Genomic DNA, 19,971 nt, shown 5'->3' with positions numbered 1-19,971 from the left:
TCCCTTTCTGCACAGGCTTCAAATCCTGCAAGTGTCTGCAATGTAATAATACTGTTATGGATTCATCAAGTTTGTTCACAAGTATCAGAGAGGCACTACATACCACACACGCCTTGACTGACAGGTAACAATGAAGTAAATTGAAGTTTCTAAGTGTCCTCCAGGGCCAGCAACATGTGCAGACATTGGTGGCATTCAGTCATTCACAGATCGTCAATAGATTTCCCTGACAAACCATCTAATTTAGATGGAAAATGGGACTGCCTAGTGGTCTTTCAGAACCACTCACCATGCTCAAGGTGTTCAGAGGAAACACCACACCACACACACAGGTCAATGCTTTAAGATATTACCTATTTGTAGATGGACTTTAAACAGTGAATATTAACACAGTATTTTGCATTCCCCATAATCATAATAAAATATAATGAAATATCAGGGGACAATATTTCAAATTCTTAGGTAAGTCAGTTCATGTGAGTTTTAATTAGGTAACCAATTTTTCTGTTACATGAACTACATTCACGTAACCGATAAGTTAAACCTACCTAATCCTAAAACACTTGAATTACAGTTCTGTGCTGCATTGGTGGTTAAATTTAAAAAAAAAAAATTAAACTGATTTTCAAATTGACTACTGATATATTGCACATATAATTTTAGGACATAATTTGTTCACCACGTAACCGATTGGTGTTTCACTTGATTTTAAAGTTCTCGTGAAATATTGTGCCCTGATATATTTTAAGTTTTAGTTGTTGATTATTACAATTAAACAGTCAGCTGAGAATCAACTGTACATGTAGATCCATAAAACAAAACTTTTTTTTTTTACACACACACGTACCAGTACTTTTATATGTAATTGTTCCAAGGGTGTGACTGTCTTACTATAATATGATACAAACTGAAGTTTTTGTTACTCCATAAAAACATTCCAAACAGATTAAATTTTCTGAGAACTGTTCAAAATTTGATGAACAACAAACAGCTACCCAACCCGACATTGTGAAGAGGGTTTCAAGTCGAGCATGATCAAAACCAGTTCTATTTACCATCATATCATGTTTTCACATTTGCAGGAATTTCTTGTATTTCCTATTTAACATTTGATAGCCAGCCAGACTGAAATTTGTTTTGACAAAAACTGGTGAGTGAGACTGTCAAATTGTGGATGGAAATGCCTGCTACAAATACTGCTGGATGTTTAGGTTTTATTTTGTCTGTTGCTAACAGTTATGCCCAGTTTCCTGTTGCTGAAACCAAAGTTGAAGTTGTTGCAGCAGGCTCAACACACTGCATGCCAACTAATGAAACTAAGCATGGAGAATTAAGCACCCTGCATTCATGTGTTTTTTTCTTCAGGTGTAGGTTTACAAAACAACACCTTCTGTTTTCCGATTCCTAAAACAAATAAACCATACCTTGACTATGCTGTCATTTCAGATGAAAAAGAACTTTGTAAATGAAGTTCTGAAGCAATTTGGAGTCTCTAAAGTTGTAAATATTTTATTGGAGCTCATGCAATAACATATGTTTCCAAGATGTGCATAGAGTATAAAGTAACATAACAAATCCCTTTTTGAGACTTTCTTAAAAAAAAAGATTGCACTACTTTTGTGCTGAATAATTTATAAACAATTTTAGTTTTGGTTTGAAATTTCATAGTCCTTGTTTTCTAAGAGTGATAATTTTTTTTATATCATTCAGGGCTTAAAAACATATATTACTAAAATGTGTACAACCTAGAATACTTAAGAAATACCTTCAGGGCAAAACTAAAGTGAAGGTTTATTAAATGAAATTAAATATATATCTTATTTGCTATGTAGTGACATCATGACCTTCTTAACCATTCATCCATACACTTTCTGTCAAAACAATCTACAGAATTAATTTATTAAACAAAATTAAATGTATCTACTTAGCCATATATAGTGACAACATCATAACATTTTTAACCATGAATTCATCCAAATATTTTCTGTCAAAACAATCCACTGTATTAATGTATTTAAAAAAAAACTTAATTGGCTCTGATAAAAATACATGTAACAGCAGTCTATAATAAGTGAAGAAGGAAAAGGGGCTGATGTTATAAATTTTATGTTACAGCGAAACATATTCAGTACCCATAATTTTAAAAAACAAAAAACACTAAAGCAAAATGGTTTAAAATAGAAACAAATAAATATATTCTCAACATAAATCTACAACTTATCAGGTATATGTTGGCATGAAAAAACCTATATGTACTTCTTCCTTTTTTTAACTGCCAGCTATAAACATGCATGCAATGATGGTGTGGATTATATAAATCACAGAACTTAGAAATCTGCTGTTATCTTAATTTCAAGTCTGTAAATACTGGTAATATGTCACGATGACTACAAAATATGTTTACAATTATCACTTTACTTCAAGATAGCAACCACTTGAACAAGATTTTGTGTGTTTTATTTATTTTATCTCCAAATCATTTCCTTTTAATGTACATAACAGCTAACAAGAATAAAATAAATAAGTGCATATCATTTTAAGAATACCGATTAAATCTAACAGATTTAATGCATCTAAAAAGTAAATAGCTCTAATATGTTTTAAAATGCTGCTCTGTAATTTGAAAAATGAAAAGATATCATTGACAGTTCTCCATAAACCAAAGCATTAATAATAATAGCTACTCAAAAAGCTGTAGAAAATTGCTCCAGAGCTTTTAGCTTCTCGGCCGATCTTATCAAATGTTCACCTGAATGATTCTATGTTCGCGTGAACTCTAGATCAAAACCTCTGATAGCCACGTCGTCATATAAAATTAACCCTTCGGGTACGGTACAGAAAGGAATGGAGCGGCAGGGCACAGGACTCTTTCATGATTAATGATTAGAAAGAATTTCTCAAAGGTAATTTCTGACTGCAGGCATATTGAGTGTGAAGTTTTAAAAGCCAGTCCCAGATGTGGATACGAGTAGCCGATTTCAAACGGAAATGGGAAAATGTTGGTTCGGGTTTCTAATACACTGTTAGCGAGAATGTTTCACGCTTACAGCAATGTACCATGGATATAGTCCCACTGTATAGCAGCCTTTCTCAATCAGCCCGTGAACAACCTACTCATGTACAAACAGACCCCTGAAGCCCAAACTCACGTGACCCTCTTTCCCACCTTGTTAAGACTCGTATGAAAACATCCCCATTACTTTGTCCGTCTGTTTCTTGCTGTGCTCTATTGAATTTACCACAAATATTAAATGACCAAGAAATCTGAGCTACACATATACTCCGGGCACAATGACTTTGAAGAACTTGCAACCTAGTTTCATGGACAATAATGTTTAGATCGTCAAACAGAAATGTCTGTTCAATTGAAGACAAATTCATCATTAACTATAGAAAGATATTCCCAGTGAAGACCCATATTAGCTGACAACGAGTCATTATGGCTACAATGCTCCATAATGGCCACAAAGCTGGGGACCCAGTGATTGCATGCCCTCACAATATATACGCAAGAAGCACTGCTGGCAAGCACTCATTCAGAACTCAACAACATGTAATTATAGGTGTGTGAGGCATCCAGCAAATCAAAGCATAAGTACTGTGATCTACAAAATAATCTTGTTTGATGATTTTTAACAGCCGACTTTGGAGAGAGTGTAAAATTGTGGTGACAAAATTGCTTTACAGTCTGCGATGAACAAATACCTTTTTGATACATGTCATAAATGATTTCATAAGTTGTCATACATTATTTAATTTGATTTGATGGTGAGAAAGGCACTATACAACTAGAACATATTTTAATTATCAGCTGTCAAGTAAGGTATAATAAAAAGTATTTAACTGTGACACTGAAAGGTACACTTTAAAAAACACCTGTAACATTTAATTACTACAAGCCATCAGATACATTGTATACCATAATAACCATATTACGGTCTTATAGATATCCATGGATGAGTCAGGTCTAAAAATATTATCATGGTCTATCCAAGGAATGAATAGGGTTTGTTTTTAATACATGTATATTAAATTACTTACCTATCAAGTATCTCTGTCAAATAATATAGAAAAAATTAACAGTATATAGTGCATCTTAAATTTTTAATGAGTTTTGTTAATTTTTAGACAGTACACTTAATTACTGCTGGGTATTTTAATAAAATCAATATGTATTACAAGCACAATGACCTTTGTGCTTACCATCAACCAACATTACACATATGTGCAAAGTAGTTGATATAGCAGTCTTCTTGTTGAAATTAGAAAATATATCATTTAATATTAAACATTTGGTTACGGTACATAGGAAATAATACATATTGCATGAGATAATTATTTAAATGCCATGTATGTGTATGCATATGTTTATTTTTATACACTGATCAATGTGGAACTACATGTACAATGTACTAAGATTTTTTACATTTACTTTTTCAGTATTACATTCTCATGATTAAAAATAAACATACACTTTGTATCAAATTCTGGATGAATGAAAGACATATATTACAAATTAGAATAAATGGCTACATGAGGATAACATTTTGTTTAGTATCATGTCACAATCTGCTACACAGGTTTTAGAGACCGATACAGAATTCTAAAACCGTAAATACTATATTTGCTACTAAATTTTCAAGATTAAAGCAAGTGTCACTCAGTATAATCAAAATTAGGTGTCAAAAATGAAAATCTATTTATAGAGATCACATGACTATACAATGTAGTCTAGAGGATGGTGGCTATATATGTAGTTCTGATGATTGCTTACAAACAAAACACTGAAAAAGTGCTTGTTGAAAATGGCAGAATCGTGACTTGAAATAATGCAGGTCCTGCTCTGAGAATGAACCCAGACCCGAGTTGATCAGCCTGCAAAGCAACCAATTACAAGCTGTTCTTTTGTGGACTTGATCCATCTGTACAGAGGGTTGGTGAATTAGGTACACACTGAGCCCATGATCTCCTTAAAGTGAACCATGTCTGTTTGTAGTGTTACAGTTGATGGAATTAGTGCCGGACTTTTGTTTGTGGTCCACGTATGAGCCCCTGGGTCAGGTTCGTGAGTTCCATGTACATAAAGGTTTGTCCCTTCATTCGTCTGACCAACCGACCAACCGACCGACCAACTGTCAATGCAGGTGTATACATTATAGCTCTGTGCATGGCAGGCTCCACCACACAAAGAAGGATAATTACCAATTGAACAGGAAAACTATTTCAATCCCATATTACATAAGGGAAATATTTCTGCCATGGTGGTAAAATATTTTCATAACAAAGCTGCCAATATAAGTACAATCAAATTTGTTATGTAACTATTTAAAAGTAGGTAGGATACTTTATTTATATGTGTCCGTGTCCTGTTATTGTTACGGTTCAGGTACATATGCCCTGGGCACCAGGAAACCTGCCCAAGGATTAAATAAAGTGACATTATAAGAATTATAACGGGTTGTTTTAAAATACAGTTGCATTTAAATGTTTCCAGAATATTTGACAAAAATTGTGGAATATGTTTATTTAGTAGAGGTGATCAGGTATCGCAATACACAATTTATTAAAAAAACACCCAAAAAACCCCCCATATAATAATTTATAAAATGTCTCCTTTCAGTCATATCTGAGTTATATACTAGTATAGTTGTTTAAACATATTTTATAAAGCTGTTTTAGATTTTTTTATGGGGTGAGGGTTGGGTAATTAAAATGTTAGACACATTTTTTTTTCTTTCTTAAATCATTTTCCTTAAGAAACCTATAGCATAGGCGAAGTTTTCACAAAAATTTCACACATACACTATATGGTATACATATTATTTGTGTGGGTTTTTGGTAACTGTTAACAAAAGTTTTGGAGTTTTTTGTTAATATATTATACCAGTATTAATGTTTTCAAATTTATTAAGCTACACTGAATATAATGTTTAAAAAATTATCATATTAACCAGGTAAGACTTTAAATAACATTTCAAGAATAGAAACATACTTAATAAAAAATTAAATTTTAGAATCTTGATTAAAAACAAAATTCAATCTACATGTACATGTATTTCTTCAGAAATGCTTAATTACATAAGATTCAACCGAACAATTAAACATTTTAGAATACGGACCCTAATACAAGGTGTGGCTTAAAGTGTCTTTGATCTCCACGGGAGTGAGGCAAAATAATCCTAAGTGATGGGCGAGGGATTAGAAAGGGAACCAAACTTTCATTAAATCAGCACACAGTGAATGGCAGTGACACATTTAACGCTGGTTACGGTTTCCGCATCCACGGGCTGGGTATGACTGGATTAACACGCATTGTCTGTATTACAGTGGTAACTCCGAACTTCGCATAAACACTGGTGTAAAATACACGCTGGTACGTTTTACCACCACCATAAAGATTAAAAATTAAATTCAAAAGTGAACCCAAATACACATTAACTGGTATTAAAAAACTTGTGGAAAATTAAATAACTTATTCAATTAATTATGTTTGTGATCTTTGCCCTAATAAATAGTAAACATTGTTTTTATAGAATTCACATGTAATAATTATGAAAATATACTTGTTTAAATGATAATAATAATTATTTTTAATTATTATCAACTTAATTGCCCTACAACACATTAAATTATGTTATAATATTGTAATTGTACACTGTATGTATATACATGTATTTTGTCCTAGTCTTTGTAATATGTATCAAATGATCACAAAGAAAGAACATTTACCGGAAACTCCCCAAAATGAATTAGCCATGCTCTTAAATTGACCATAAATCCCTATCTTTCTCTAACTGGGTAACTGCCTGCTGAAAATGGGTTCCCAGTAGGGGTTCAATTAGGGCTAATGCCATTCTCCATACCACCTCTCAATCAAATGAGCATTTCACAAGCCAAGTGATATATTGGAGACAGATGCCTTCTGTTCAACGACAAGTAATGATATCCAAAACCACACCACAGTTTAACACTACTACAAAGGTTCATGTCTATACACAAGAGATTAAAAAAACAAAAAACAAAAAAACATGAAGTAACAAATGATTCTCAATGAAAAAAAAAATTCTAACTGAAATTTAATACACTGTATATAATACATGTATTTTCAGTATCTTCCAGAGATATTTGAATACATCATCAATTAATACTGTACACTAATGTAATCCTCTAATTATTAATTAGTAGAAATAAACAATTTATATTTTATTTAATATTACAAAGTTGATGGATGGATGGATGGATGGATGGATGGATGGATGGATGGATGGATGGATGGACGGGTTTTGGACTGACAGATGGATGGGATGGGATGGGATGGGATGGGTTGGGATGAACAAACAAACTAACAAACAAACGAAACACAAGAAAAGTGCTATCATAGACATTTACAGTTTGGACTAACTTATACAATAATACTATACAATAGAATTGTTTATATATCAGAAATAATGTTAATAAACAACAATGACTTCCTTTGGTCTTTATTGACAGTTCTTAAATAAAATATATTTACGGACTAAAACAAATCAATTATCCAAAAATATAATCATTTGCTGAACAAATTGAAATAACTCTGCCTTTGTCCATAACCTGTCCTTTGCCTTGTAAAAACAGATAATTTACTTAGCTAAAGAAAGAATTTAAAATCAAATGTTTAACATTGCCTGATCACTGATCAAACATTACCAATGTATTCATTTAGAAAACAGTGCTGCCCTCTTCCGGTGAACTCCATTATGCACAGCCATGTGTGACACTGTCAACGCAAACTACCATTTCATGTTGACCTAGCGAGTGTACGCATCCTTACACCCACATTTCAATTACCTGCTGAATTTCGAATTCTCAGTTTAAGGTAGAAATTAACTCACATCAACAAAATCACAATGTTGCTACTACCATCCTGTACATGTAGTCTGTGACCACTAGCTAGTACTGGACTACTGATCTTTAAAAGAAAAATAATTTTATAAACTATTTTGCAAACATAAAATCAAATTGTCGAAAAAAAAGAATTAGCGTAATTTTTAAGTAATGAATTAAACATTGAGGACAAGTTTAAAAAATATATAATAATTTTCCATTAAAAGGAAGAGATCTTTTATGTATTAACTTTACCACAAACAGAACTGCACATACCACATACTTTGATATACCAGTCTTAAGGCACTGGTTTAGATGGGGGATCATAGAATGGGTCCACTGAGGTGATTCGATCCTACATTGTAAGCACACCAGGCAATTGCTCTACTGACTGAGTCAAACCCCAGCCCCTGTACAATACAGAGACCAGCAAGTACTACAAAGTATGTAGAAAAGGGGGAAGCAACATCACAGCATCTACAAGTATGTTATCTTGTCACAGCTGACTAGACCCATAAAACTTAGACAAGCGGGATCCATTTTCCCTCGCAGGACAAAGCACTGTGTGGCACAAGTTACCAATGTTATCGGCAGACAGCTACTTGAATATATCAAATCTAAATCACCACCAGCCAAGTTCTTGCTCAGAAGAACAGGAGCTTTGAGGATCTTTGTTCACAAAAATCGAAATTCTTAACACTTGAAAAATACCTGTTCTGATAAGGTTTCTACATATATTTGCCCTTCATGGGAAAAAAAGGTATACATGTGTATGTTTAGTGGTCAATAAAGGGTGCAGCTAGTTCTGTGATATTGAGCAGAGGATGTGGTTTAGAAAGAACAAACATGTACAAAACTTTAGGAGAATAACTAATCTAAATGTATATTTGATAATAAAAAAAAGAAGATGAAATAAATGTATCCTTTTTTGGCATTTTTGCAAAAATATATATTTTAAAAAACATACCGTAATATTAACCAAAAAATCCACAGAATTAAATTAATAATGAATTTATTTTTTTCAGAACATTCAAAATAAAAGAAATAAAAAACTTTTCCAATAAAAGAACGGGAACGGCCTTTATTCTTGAGGCGGGTGGCAATGAATGAACATATGAATGAACGAACAAATGAACAAATTTTAACGACACCCCAGCAAAAAGAATACACATCGACTATTGGATATCAGACAAAGGAAAACATAAAAGGTGGGAGGGATTGATAATATAGAATTTTTTATTATGGTCTAAGGAGAGTAACTTTTGAGATATAACATCACTGACTATAACATTGTCTAAACTATCACTGACTATAACATTGACTAAACTGTTTCTCCTGTAATATTGAAGCAAGGTATGTGTGCCTGTGGCTTCATGGTTACAAGTCTTGTCAGTAAACAAGGATTTTCCATATAGATAACTGGTAGGAATGCCTGCAGATGCTTGGGAAAATGACTTTTCAGTCACAGCTACATAGCCATGTAATGAGGTGAGACCCAGGGGTCACAGTTAGTAAAACAAAGAAAAGAAAACAGAATTCAGTTTTACTTTCAGGAACCACCACAGGCACTGACATTAGGTCTCAGTGGGCTGTGCAGTTTTAAAACCCAAGCATTAATTGAGTTTTTAATTAAGTCCTTTTAAAGAATAGCCAATGCCAAATAACTGTGCATCAAATGCATAAAGTATATATGTAAAATATACAGACAAAATTTGGGTATGATGTATACATATAGTTTAGGTGTGATATATGTCTACATGTATGTTATGATTATTCTGGTGGCTATACAACAGTAAACTGGTGTGAAAATCATACAGCAGGGAACATTTTGTTATCTGTGTTTTATTTACTATGCAAATTCAGAGATTGCTACACAGTTGTAATACATTACATAGTAATTAAACTTTGCTAATGAATTGTCGAAACGGTTACAACTATAGCTAAATTTAAGACATTTGAAAACAATTTTTTTCCGGCATAATCTTTCAAATGTACATGTATGTGTGTGTATTTGTTTTAACAAGCTTACCACAGAAAGAATGATTACCGAAATTAAAACTAGAGTAAGTGAAATTGATTGATTTGCTAAGTACCAACTTACATACATGTATTAATACCTACATGTACTTGTTAAAACTTTTACTACAAAACGGAGAAATCTAGGGGAAAAAACATTGCCTCAAGTGTTGTTTTTATTTGGGAAAAAAATAAGGTGTTGTTTCGCAGCCACGTTTGTGTTTGTCGAATCGACACCTTGATATATCCTTCGCCAAACTGTGCAGCTCCACATCCACAGAGCGTGGCTTACTACAGGAAACACACTGTTTACTCCTCAAACCAGCCAGTGTGAATTCAACTCCGACACCCAATATACCTGCATGGTCAAGCTATAGGTTCCTGGTGGCTAGATATCACTGGTCAGACAATGACTGACTGACCCAGGACCAATAGTTAATATTTATAATGGCTGCACCTTTGTTACCCCTGTGGAACAAGCATCAGTCCCCAAGTGGGTATGCTGACATAACAAGTAGCCATGACAGGTTTTTCTTTTCACAGGGTTTTAAAACCAGGGTGTGGTGTTTGTGTGGGTTTGTTGACCATACAGAGGTGTCCGAGAGTGTTAGCAATGCTTTAATTGACTGAAGTGTGAATGAGAAAAAGAAAAAGAAAAAACATAACGTACACCTGGTCAGTCTTAAGACTGATGAAAGAACTTGCTGATTTCAGTACTGTGCATGTGTGTATTAGGATCACAAGGTGTTTTCATTAAGCCTGTCAATATGTAAGTTTTGCTAATTGCTATTAACAAGGTTTGTGAAAGGTGTCAATTAAACATGATCCACCTGGGACCACTAGCAATTAGCACTAATCAATCTCACCTTTGGCATGTATTTATATTAAAACAAAATGGAATTTTGACTAAAGTTATACTAGAGGTATAAAACGTTTTGTTGGATATACATGTATATTTAGTTTTTTGTTTCATTTAAAATTAAAGTTTTATTTGAGAAAAACAACAACCCAGATTGTACCAATTAAGGGGAGCTATCACTCTGTCACCCCTAGAAAAGACTAGTTAAAAAAAGTAATTTGTACCCACCCACCCCTAGAAAATGTATAAAATGATATGGTATCAATGTACATGTATGTATGGTAATATCTTAAATGGAAGAAGAAGGAAACGTTTTATTTAATGATGCACTCAACACATTTTATTTATGGTTATACGGCATCAGACATATGGTTAAGGACAACACAGATAATAGAGAGGAAACCCGCTGTCACCACTTCATGGACTACTCTTTTCTAAGTTAAGGCCTGAGCAATTAATTATTCCCCATAATTTTTATTTCACAATGTCTGAGAAAAGCTTTGAATGTATGTGTGTGTATATATATATATATATATAGCGTAGAATCTCATTGGGTCGAACTTGGAAGGTTCGAATACACCGCAACGCTCAAACCAAAAACAAAGTCCCGAGTTCCACTTACACATTGTTGACCAAATGATTAGGTCAAACTACCGAATGGGTCAAACACTTTCTCGAGCACCAACGGGGTTCGAGCCAATGGGATTCAACTGTGTATATATAAGTATATGTGTGTATATTATATATATATATATATAAATGTATATATATATATATATATATGCATGTGTGACATCCATAACAAAATAATTTAACCTGTTGTAAGAATATTTTAATGCATACACATTCGTCATACAAAGACATATGTAATGGTATGTAAATGTAGGAAATAAATATTTATAATCTCAAAATGTATGCAAATTCAGAACTACTGTGTATACATAATAGATTGTACATGTACATGCAAGTCAATGGCATACACAATAAGTGAAATTCTTCCCAACACATTTGTTATCGGACTTAAAATATTAGCTGACAAAGTGTTTGATTCCTGTCCCATAAACTTGCTAGTCTGTTTTCCAGGTATCTAGATACAAAAGAATGTGCTATCAATACAGCTTGGGACTGCATGTTCCTCAAAGTAACGAGTAATTTAGGATTCGATAGAAGAAAAACAAAAGTCACAAACAAAATATAAACAGAGTGCCATCAGAAATCAAATGTGTACAATTCTGGAAACATTTTGTTTGAAAATCTTGATTAGCGATAATTAGAATAAGATAACAGAAAACTTACCGGGTATTAGTAATTACTGTTTAATGGTTTAAAATTGTGTAACGATCTCTGAAACTTATGTAGTTAATCATGACGGGTTACTGAACAAAATGTTCCCTGTCAAATGTACATACTACATACATGTACGTAACTGTCTCCATCTGTGTGTGTATATTAATTCATGGTAAATACAGATAGTTCATTACTTTGGCTTATACACAGTACATATACTTATAGTTAGTGTTTCTGCCAGAAAGAAATTCTTGGATATGGCGCTATGGAATTGAATGCAACCACAGTCAACAGGGGGTATGGGGGGCCTCCTCCAGAAAGAAAATGGGTTATGGTTAAGAAAATCATACTGTAAGTATTGATAAGAGTAATTCATTTTGTCAAAAAGTTAACTTAAAAAAAATATATATATGAATAAACATTTGCGTATGGTGCCATACCCATTTTACCCTTTAGCAGAAACCCTGATAATATACATGGGTCACCATCATGCTTAATTATACACTGTGACCAACATTACTTATGAAAAGGTCTGCAAAACAACAGGTACTAGAAAATACCATACAAAGTTCTATTATTTTAAACTGACCTAATTATTTTTAATGAAAACAAATCTCAACTTAAACTCAGGCTAGTGTAAAGACAAATAATATCCATGTACAGTGTTCTGACCCTAACCTGTGTTTACATGTCCACAACCTTCCTCCATATAATTGATTAATAATATTCAATTAAACACCTGCAGGCGAATATTGACTTTACTGTACTCGGAGCACTTAAGGCAACAATATGTTCACCACTGTATTTCACCCTCACAAAGCCAATGGCCAGCATGAGCAATACAGTGAAAAAAATCTAATTTATTGTAGAAGAAAAACATATGCGTTAAAATAACATTTTCCAACCACCCATTAATTTCTGAATGTGTCTCCTCTTGAATACAAACAAAAGCCCTGTATATTCACCCATCCGCAGATGGTGCCAGAAGAAAGGGGCATCCCTTAGAGTCAGAGCCTTGAGAAAGCCGTTGGAATTTGTCCACTTGATTAGCTACAAAACAAGAGGCCATGTCCCCCCATGCTCAGGACACCGGCTGCTGTGGTATAGGGACAATACATCATGAATCTATGAGGTGGACCATACCATCAATGGACCAGTTAAACAGATCCACTTAAAAAATCAGGCCATGTACAATGCCTAAGACTCCCAAGGGTCTCCAAAGGCTGGAAAACCCTGCAGGACTTAATGAAGCGTACAGATTGAAATGTGTATGGTGTACAACAAAACAAAAAAAGAGCATTTAAATGTGTTGTTATATAATATATTTTTGCTTAGTTTTGTAGCTGATACCTTCAAAAATTCACTGAAAAAGAACTTTTATATTAATTACCTTTACTATGTATTTGTATCTGGGATTCAAATGGGATTTTTTTTTTCAAGAATAAATGCAAAAGTGTATCTGTCTGTAGTAAATCTGGAAAAAAATTAACATTTATCCATAATAAATAGAAATATCAATTTTACAGCAGAAATCAAGAAATGTTTAGGTTTTTTTTTATTAAAGTCAAAATAGTGAAAGATAATTTGAATAGCAAAAAAATATTCCAATTTATGTATTAATATAAATGTGCCTTCAAAAACAGAATTTTGTTATTTTTAAAATCTGCATCAAATATACCCAATATTTTCCATCAATTCTTTAGCAAACCACTTAACATATTTTACTTATGGTTTTATGACCTCACAGATAATTAGAGAAGACACCCACCAATCCATGGGTTACTCTTTTTTTATTAGCAGCAAGGGATCTTTTATATACTGATCAGTACACCATCAATTCTTGAATTCCACTGCAGAGTATATATCAGTTAGTTAATATTACTTACCGTTAAAATACACTGTCCAACAGGTGCGTTTTCCATGACTTTAACACTGTAGAAACTCTGGTCGAACTCTGGTTGTTTGTCATTAACATCCTGAACATGGATAATAACAGAAGCACTGGAGGACCGGGGCGGGTCCCCGTCATCCGTCGCTATGACAACCAACACAGGCTGTGCCTCGATCTCACAATCTATCCCTTCCTTGGTGGTGATGATGCCCGATCTGGCGTCTATCTGGAACCAGTTGGACTGCGTTGTGTCGGCAAGGGAGTAAGTTATCCGTGCGTTGTTGCCATCATCGGTATCCGTAGCAGAGACTTTGATCACGAACGTTCCCGATTCCGCAGCCTCCCGAATGTCCGCATTGTAGACGTCCTTCGTGAAGTGTGGGCTGTTGTCGTTGATGTCATCGATCCAGATCGTGAATGACCGCATCGCATGGAGGGGCGGGTTACCAGAGTCTGTCGCAATGACGGTCAGATTGTAAAACGGAGTTATTTCCCGATCAGGCGGTTCGGACACGATCACGAGAAACACCACTTTGTTTTGTTCAAGTAAACCAAAAACTCCATCCCCACCAATCAGGGTGACATTAGCATTAACAAAGAAATCATTTGGACTGTCGGGATCGCTGATAGAGATTCTTGCTACATACGTGCCTTTGGCGGCATTTTCAGGCACCCTTCCGTTCTTGTTTCCCGACTGTAGGAATGTGAGAGTAATATTTGCCGGGTTTTCGTTAATGTTTTTTAAGAATATCTCTAGAGCTGCACTGGCGGACTGTGGATTCGACCCGTTGTCACTAGCGACAACGGCAAAACTAAATTCGGGTTTCGTTTCGAAGTCCAGTGGTTTGTTAACTCGAACGATACCCGAGACGGGGTCAATTACAAAATGTTTCTCAGGATCAGTCTGATAATTCAAAGAATATCTAACTTTACCATTCTCGCCAGAATCAAGATCTTCGGCAAAGACCTGTAAAACACTCGTACCCACTGTTGCATTTTCAGGAATGCGTGCCGAATATTTACTAAGGTTAAACTTGGGTTGATAGTCATTCTGGTCCTCTATAGCTATATTAACCACCATCGTACCTGTCTTTTGTGGTGTCCCTCCATCCGAAGCCTTGACTACGAGGCGATAATATTGGGTTACTTCGTAGTCCAACACTCGATTTACTAACAGATCTAATATCGTTTCAAAACTTCCAGACTTACGGGTCTCTAATCGAAATGCATTGCCTACATTTCCCGAGATGATTTCACATCTCTGAATACCGTTCTGGTCAGTATCTTTATCCGTGACACTTCCCAGGGGGATTTTCATATTCACCGGTGCATTCTCTGGAATAGGCTTCACTTGCAGGTGACTGAATACAGCACCATTGTCATTCACATCCGTTAAATTAATAAGAATCCTCAACACCGCTGCTGAAAGACTAGAACTCGGAACCAAGTAAAATGTGTACTGTTCCCGAAATTCCCGATCTAGAGGCTTTTTAGTCCAGATCTTGCCCGTGTTCAAATCCACCCTAAAACTTTCGGCGATCACATTGTCATTGTTTGGAGGTATTAACTTGTTGAACGGAGGACCGATTTCTGGTATTCCATCGCCAGCTGTCCCTATGAAAAATCCACCCCGTTTCTCCTCCTCAATTCGGAACTGTTGAGTATAGCCCTGCATGTCTTGCGCAGACGACACCACTGATGTGATGAGGCACAGAAGTGCAAGGTGCCATGATGCCCGCCCCATCATCATCCACTCACATGCCAAGCGATCTCCCCGCAATGACATGATGTCACAGTAGATGACACTGTTTTGTTAAAGCATAGTGTCCTGTACAGCTGCGGTCAAGGATTCTGTGACTGCTAGCTATCTGCATTCAGGTGACGGGCGGGGGAGGTCAGGGAGCTGGGATGTCCGCGGTTAAGTGAATTCCTAAATCAAGTGCTGGTGGACTGACAGGTAGAGTCATGACAGGGCTGCCATCCACACACACACACATACATACACTGTCGGTCCGCTTTAGTCAACTCATCTGTTATGTCGAGTCTTGGCAACTCACAGGGAGGTTTCTACAATGAAACCAAAATAATATATATGAAAAGTATTCATGGCATTTATTTATTTGACTTTGGTTTCTTTCTTCTTTTGCTTTTGCTTTTCTCTTCTTTTTTGTAAATTTTTTATATATATACATTACATATATACACAAAGGGTCTTTTATGTGAGTAATAAGTTAATAAAAAAAATATATATTTAAAATCCTTGTTTAAAAAAAATACAAATGTTCTCAACTAGTTCATCAAGATTAACTTTGACTGCATGTCAACCTGACAACTCTGTGATGACTAGAATATTTAACTAACATCTTAACATATTATATCAACTACTACAGTGAACTAACAGTGAACTACTTATCCAATTTTATTCCTGTTAGTTTTATAAAACTGGGCAGAATTACAGTCTCTAGCTCAAATAATCTTTTGTAATGAAATATTTTGAATAATTAAATTTTAATACCCCTCCCCCAAAAAAAACAACAACATTGAAATACATGTTAAATTTGAAGGTGTGCTAGTATTAGCACTTATTATTATTATTTTTTTTTTTTAATATATGTATGTATTTTAATACAATATATACTTTATGCAGCATTAAAACAACAGAATGAAACCATTCCTGCCATTAGTCATAAATTAAAAACAAAATTTGCAAATATAATGCAAATGTAGGCCTACCGCAGCACCGGTATTGCTTCTAATGTAAATAAGTATCTAGTAGTATCTACAGGTAGGCTGAGGTACACAAAACAGAAATAACATCTAAATAATAATTTCACCTCGAACATCCCCGTTAAACTGGCGTGCTTGTCGAAACCGTTAGTTGAAAAACGGAAGCCTCCGAGTAGCCAGGGCCATGTTCACACATAAACATTGCGAGGCGATCGGCCGCTACAAACAGTCAAGACTCAAGGGAGGGACCTGCTCACCTGAGTTTTTACCTGTTCACGCCAAGGCGGTTGTTCCTCCTTCCAGCATGCACCGATCTTAGTATAATCCACAACACGGAATCCATACTCTCGGTAAAGTCATCGTTTTGTGTATTAGAGAAAGAATTTCCCTCCAAAAGTACTATTCCGTCCAAGAACGATACGAAGCGTGTACTGCCATCAAGCCTTTATCGCTAACATCAACAAACGGCCTCGTTCTCAGGCCAGGTCACGTGGTTTGTAGCAGCTCAGACGGATCGCGAATGCTGTTGGAGTGACTACAAACTTGACAAACAGTCGCATAGAGTCATGTACATTCGCGGTATTTTTTAAAGTTGCGCGTACATTTTACATGTTATTATTGATTTAAATATATATCTTATAAATACCAAAACCGTGCCTTTAGAATACCAAGTGTATTATCTCTGCGACCCTTCCCCTTCCGTTATAAAAGCTTTTACGATTAAAATGCACAAAACAGCTCTCTCTCTCTCTCTCTCTCTCTCTCTCTCTCTCTCTCTCTCTCTCTCTCTCTCTCTCTCTCTCTCTCTCTCTCTCTCCATCCCGTGTGTGTGTTTTTTTCTCTCTCCCTGTGTGTGTGTGTGTGTGTGTGTGTGTGTGTGTGTGTGTGTGTGTGTGTGTGTGTGTGCGCGCGCGCGCGCGCCCGCGGCGCGTGTGTGTGTCCTGTTTATGTAACTATATGCGTCGGGGAAGCAACTAGGCTATATTAATTTAATGAGGGTGGGGGTGGAGTGTAATTATATTAAGAATTGGGCTCCGTCTTCCGACGTCTCTAGTAACGCACTTTTGTTTTCTTTCTCTTCATAATAGGTGATGTTTTTGTTTGTTTAAAAACGAGAGAACATTACTAGTAATCTACAACAGATAGCATCATCCCCCCCCCCCCTTTGCTGACATTCTGTGATGTGTTTGCTTTTAAGTAGTTCTAAATACCTCCCTCCCTCTCTCTCTCTCTCTCTCTCTCTCTCTCTCTCTCTCTCTCTCTCTCTCTCTCTCTCTCTCTCTCTCTCTCTCTCTCTCTCTCTCTCTCTCTCGCCTTGGGCGCCCACAAAACCCCATGGACGCTCTTGCTAATGGTCATTTCTGAAGAAACGGAAAAACAGCTGCAATAACAATTTAACAAACAAAAGCTCCTTTCCTATTTCTTGTTTGTTTTGTGTAACTAAAATAATAAAACATTCACAACAGACGCGATTTTTACACAACAATCACACCGACACTAAGCTTTATAATTTGTAATGAAAAATAATATAACGACACATTAATTGTATCCGTGAATGTTCAAAATGGAATATTTCTGCCAGAATGTATACAGAACTGAAGAATTCCGCGGATTTACCCCACGCTCTATTAAAATGCAAAATTGCTGAATGTCTTTTCAAAAAAAGATGGATGGGCGTTTTTCTTCATTCTACTTGTCTTACTTTCTATTTCTTGGACTTTAAAAATAAATAAATCCAAAAACCTTCATAATTACCATATATTATCTGCTTTTAGTGTAATATTCCTCAAGTTCAGAAGTCCCCCCCCCTCCCTCCCTCCCTCCCCCCCCCCCCCCCCACCCCCATCTCTCTCTCTCTCCTCTCTCACCCCTCTCCTCTCTCGCTCTCTCTCTCTCTCTCTCTTCTCTCTCTCTCTCTCTCTCTCTCTCTCTCTCTCTCTCTCTCTCTCTCTCTCTCTTGACCCCGTTTTAAAGAACCTGTGATTCCATTAATCTATCAACTCCCGGCTTTAAAAATTCTTGGATCCGCCACTGACTAATGACTTTAGTTCACATAAATTGCACACAAGATGAAAATATTTGCGTGAAATTAGCCATATGCTGCGGTTATGAATAGGGTGAATGATGGCTTTTGTCCGACCTGTCATAATTACCTCCTAGAAATGTGAAAGACCATTAAGACAATTTGATCACTTGTCTTTCCATGGCACCAAGTCGATTAAAAAATTTATCTTTTTTTTTTTTTTTTTTTTTTTTTTTTTTTTTTTTTTTTTTTTTTTAACTGCACTTTCACTCTTATTTTTAAAGATACAATTAATAATTCAGATGTTATACAAAGAATCATTTGCACAAGCATATTATCTTCAGAAATTTGTAAAGTATATTTAATATTATTTTATTATGGTACTAATTTTGGCGGATCTCGTTACAGCTAGTGCATCACGACTGGTATATCAAAGGCCATGGTATGTGCTATCCTGTATGTGGGGTGGTGCACATAAAAGATCCCTCAAGCTACTAATGGAAAATTATGGCAAGTTTCCTCTCTAAGACTGTCAAAATTACCAAACGTTTGACATCCAATAGCCGATGATTAATAAATCAATGTGCTCTAGTGGTGTCGTTAAACAAATTTTAAAAAATAATTTTAGTGAACGGTGTTTGTGTATGTGTGTGTTTCTTTCTAATTTTCACCGACATGTATACCTGTTTGCCTCTGTTAAAAAATTATCTCGTCTGAATATAGCCCCCACTCAAAATAAAATAAAACAAAATTAAATTAAATTAAATTAAACAAAATAACCTGGGTTAAACCACCAAAGCTTAGCCAACATAATAACCGGCTTCTGTGGTGTCGTGGTTAAGCCATCGGACATAAGACTGGTAGGTACAGGGTTCACAACCCGGTACCGGTTTCCACCCAGAGCGAGTTTTAACGACTCAGTGGGTAACTGTAAGGCCATTACACCCTCTTCTCTCTCACTAACAACTAACCACTAACATCTAACCCACTGTCCTGGACATACAGCCCAGATAGCTGAGGTATGTCCCAGAACAACGTGCTTGAACCTTAAGTGAATAACAAGGAGTAGAAATCTAACTTAGTTCATTTACATATTTATCATTTTGCTACATCAAGTGATTGCGACTTTACTTTGTCTTACTGGGGCAGGGCGTAGACCAGTGATAAAGCGCTCGCTTGATGCGCGGCCGGTTTAGGATCGATCCTCGTCGGTGGCGCCATTGGGCTATTTCTCGTTCTAGCCAGTGCTCCACAACTGGTATAACAAAGGCCGTGGTATGTATTATCCTGTCTGATTTCTCGCTC

The 19,971-nt window shown here is 35.6% G+C and overlaps 1 protein-coding gene across 2 annotated transcripts in view; it reads right to left on the bottom strand.

The window, feature by feature from the left end:
* Positions 1 to 17,085, bottom strand: part of LOC121376485 (protein dachsous-like) — a 111,761-nt gene extending 94,676 nt beyond the window's left edge. The window contains exons 1-2 of one of the 2 annotated variants that reach the window (XM_041504367.1): positions 16,901 to 17,085; positions 13,912 to 15,983 (exon numbers count right to left, since the gene is read on the bottom strand). In XM_041504367.1, coding sequence (XP_041360301.1) covers positions 13,912 to 15,702 — 1,791 coding nt within the window. In that variant the 5' untranslated portion in view covers positions 15,703 to 15,983; positions 16,901 to 17,085. The remainder of the gene's footprint in view (positions 1 to 13,911; positions 15,984 to 16,900) is intronic. The other variant, XM_041504368.1, reaches the window with a different exon arrangement.
* Between the last annotated feature and the right edge of the window lie 2,886 nt (positions 17,086 to 19,971).

Source organism: Gigantopelta aegis, chromosome 6, assembly GCF_016097555.1.
Source record: "Gigantopelta aegis isolate Gae_Host chromosome 6, Gae_host_genome, whole genome shotgun sequence".
Classification (NCBI taxonomy): Eukaryota; Metazoa; Mollusca; class Gastropoda; order Neomphalida; family Peltospiridae; genus Gigantopelta; species Gigantopelta aegis.
Note: the sequence above shows the minus strand (reverse complement) of the source record. Positions and strands in the feature narration are given on the sequence as shown.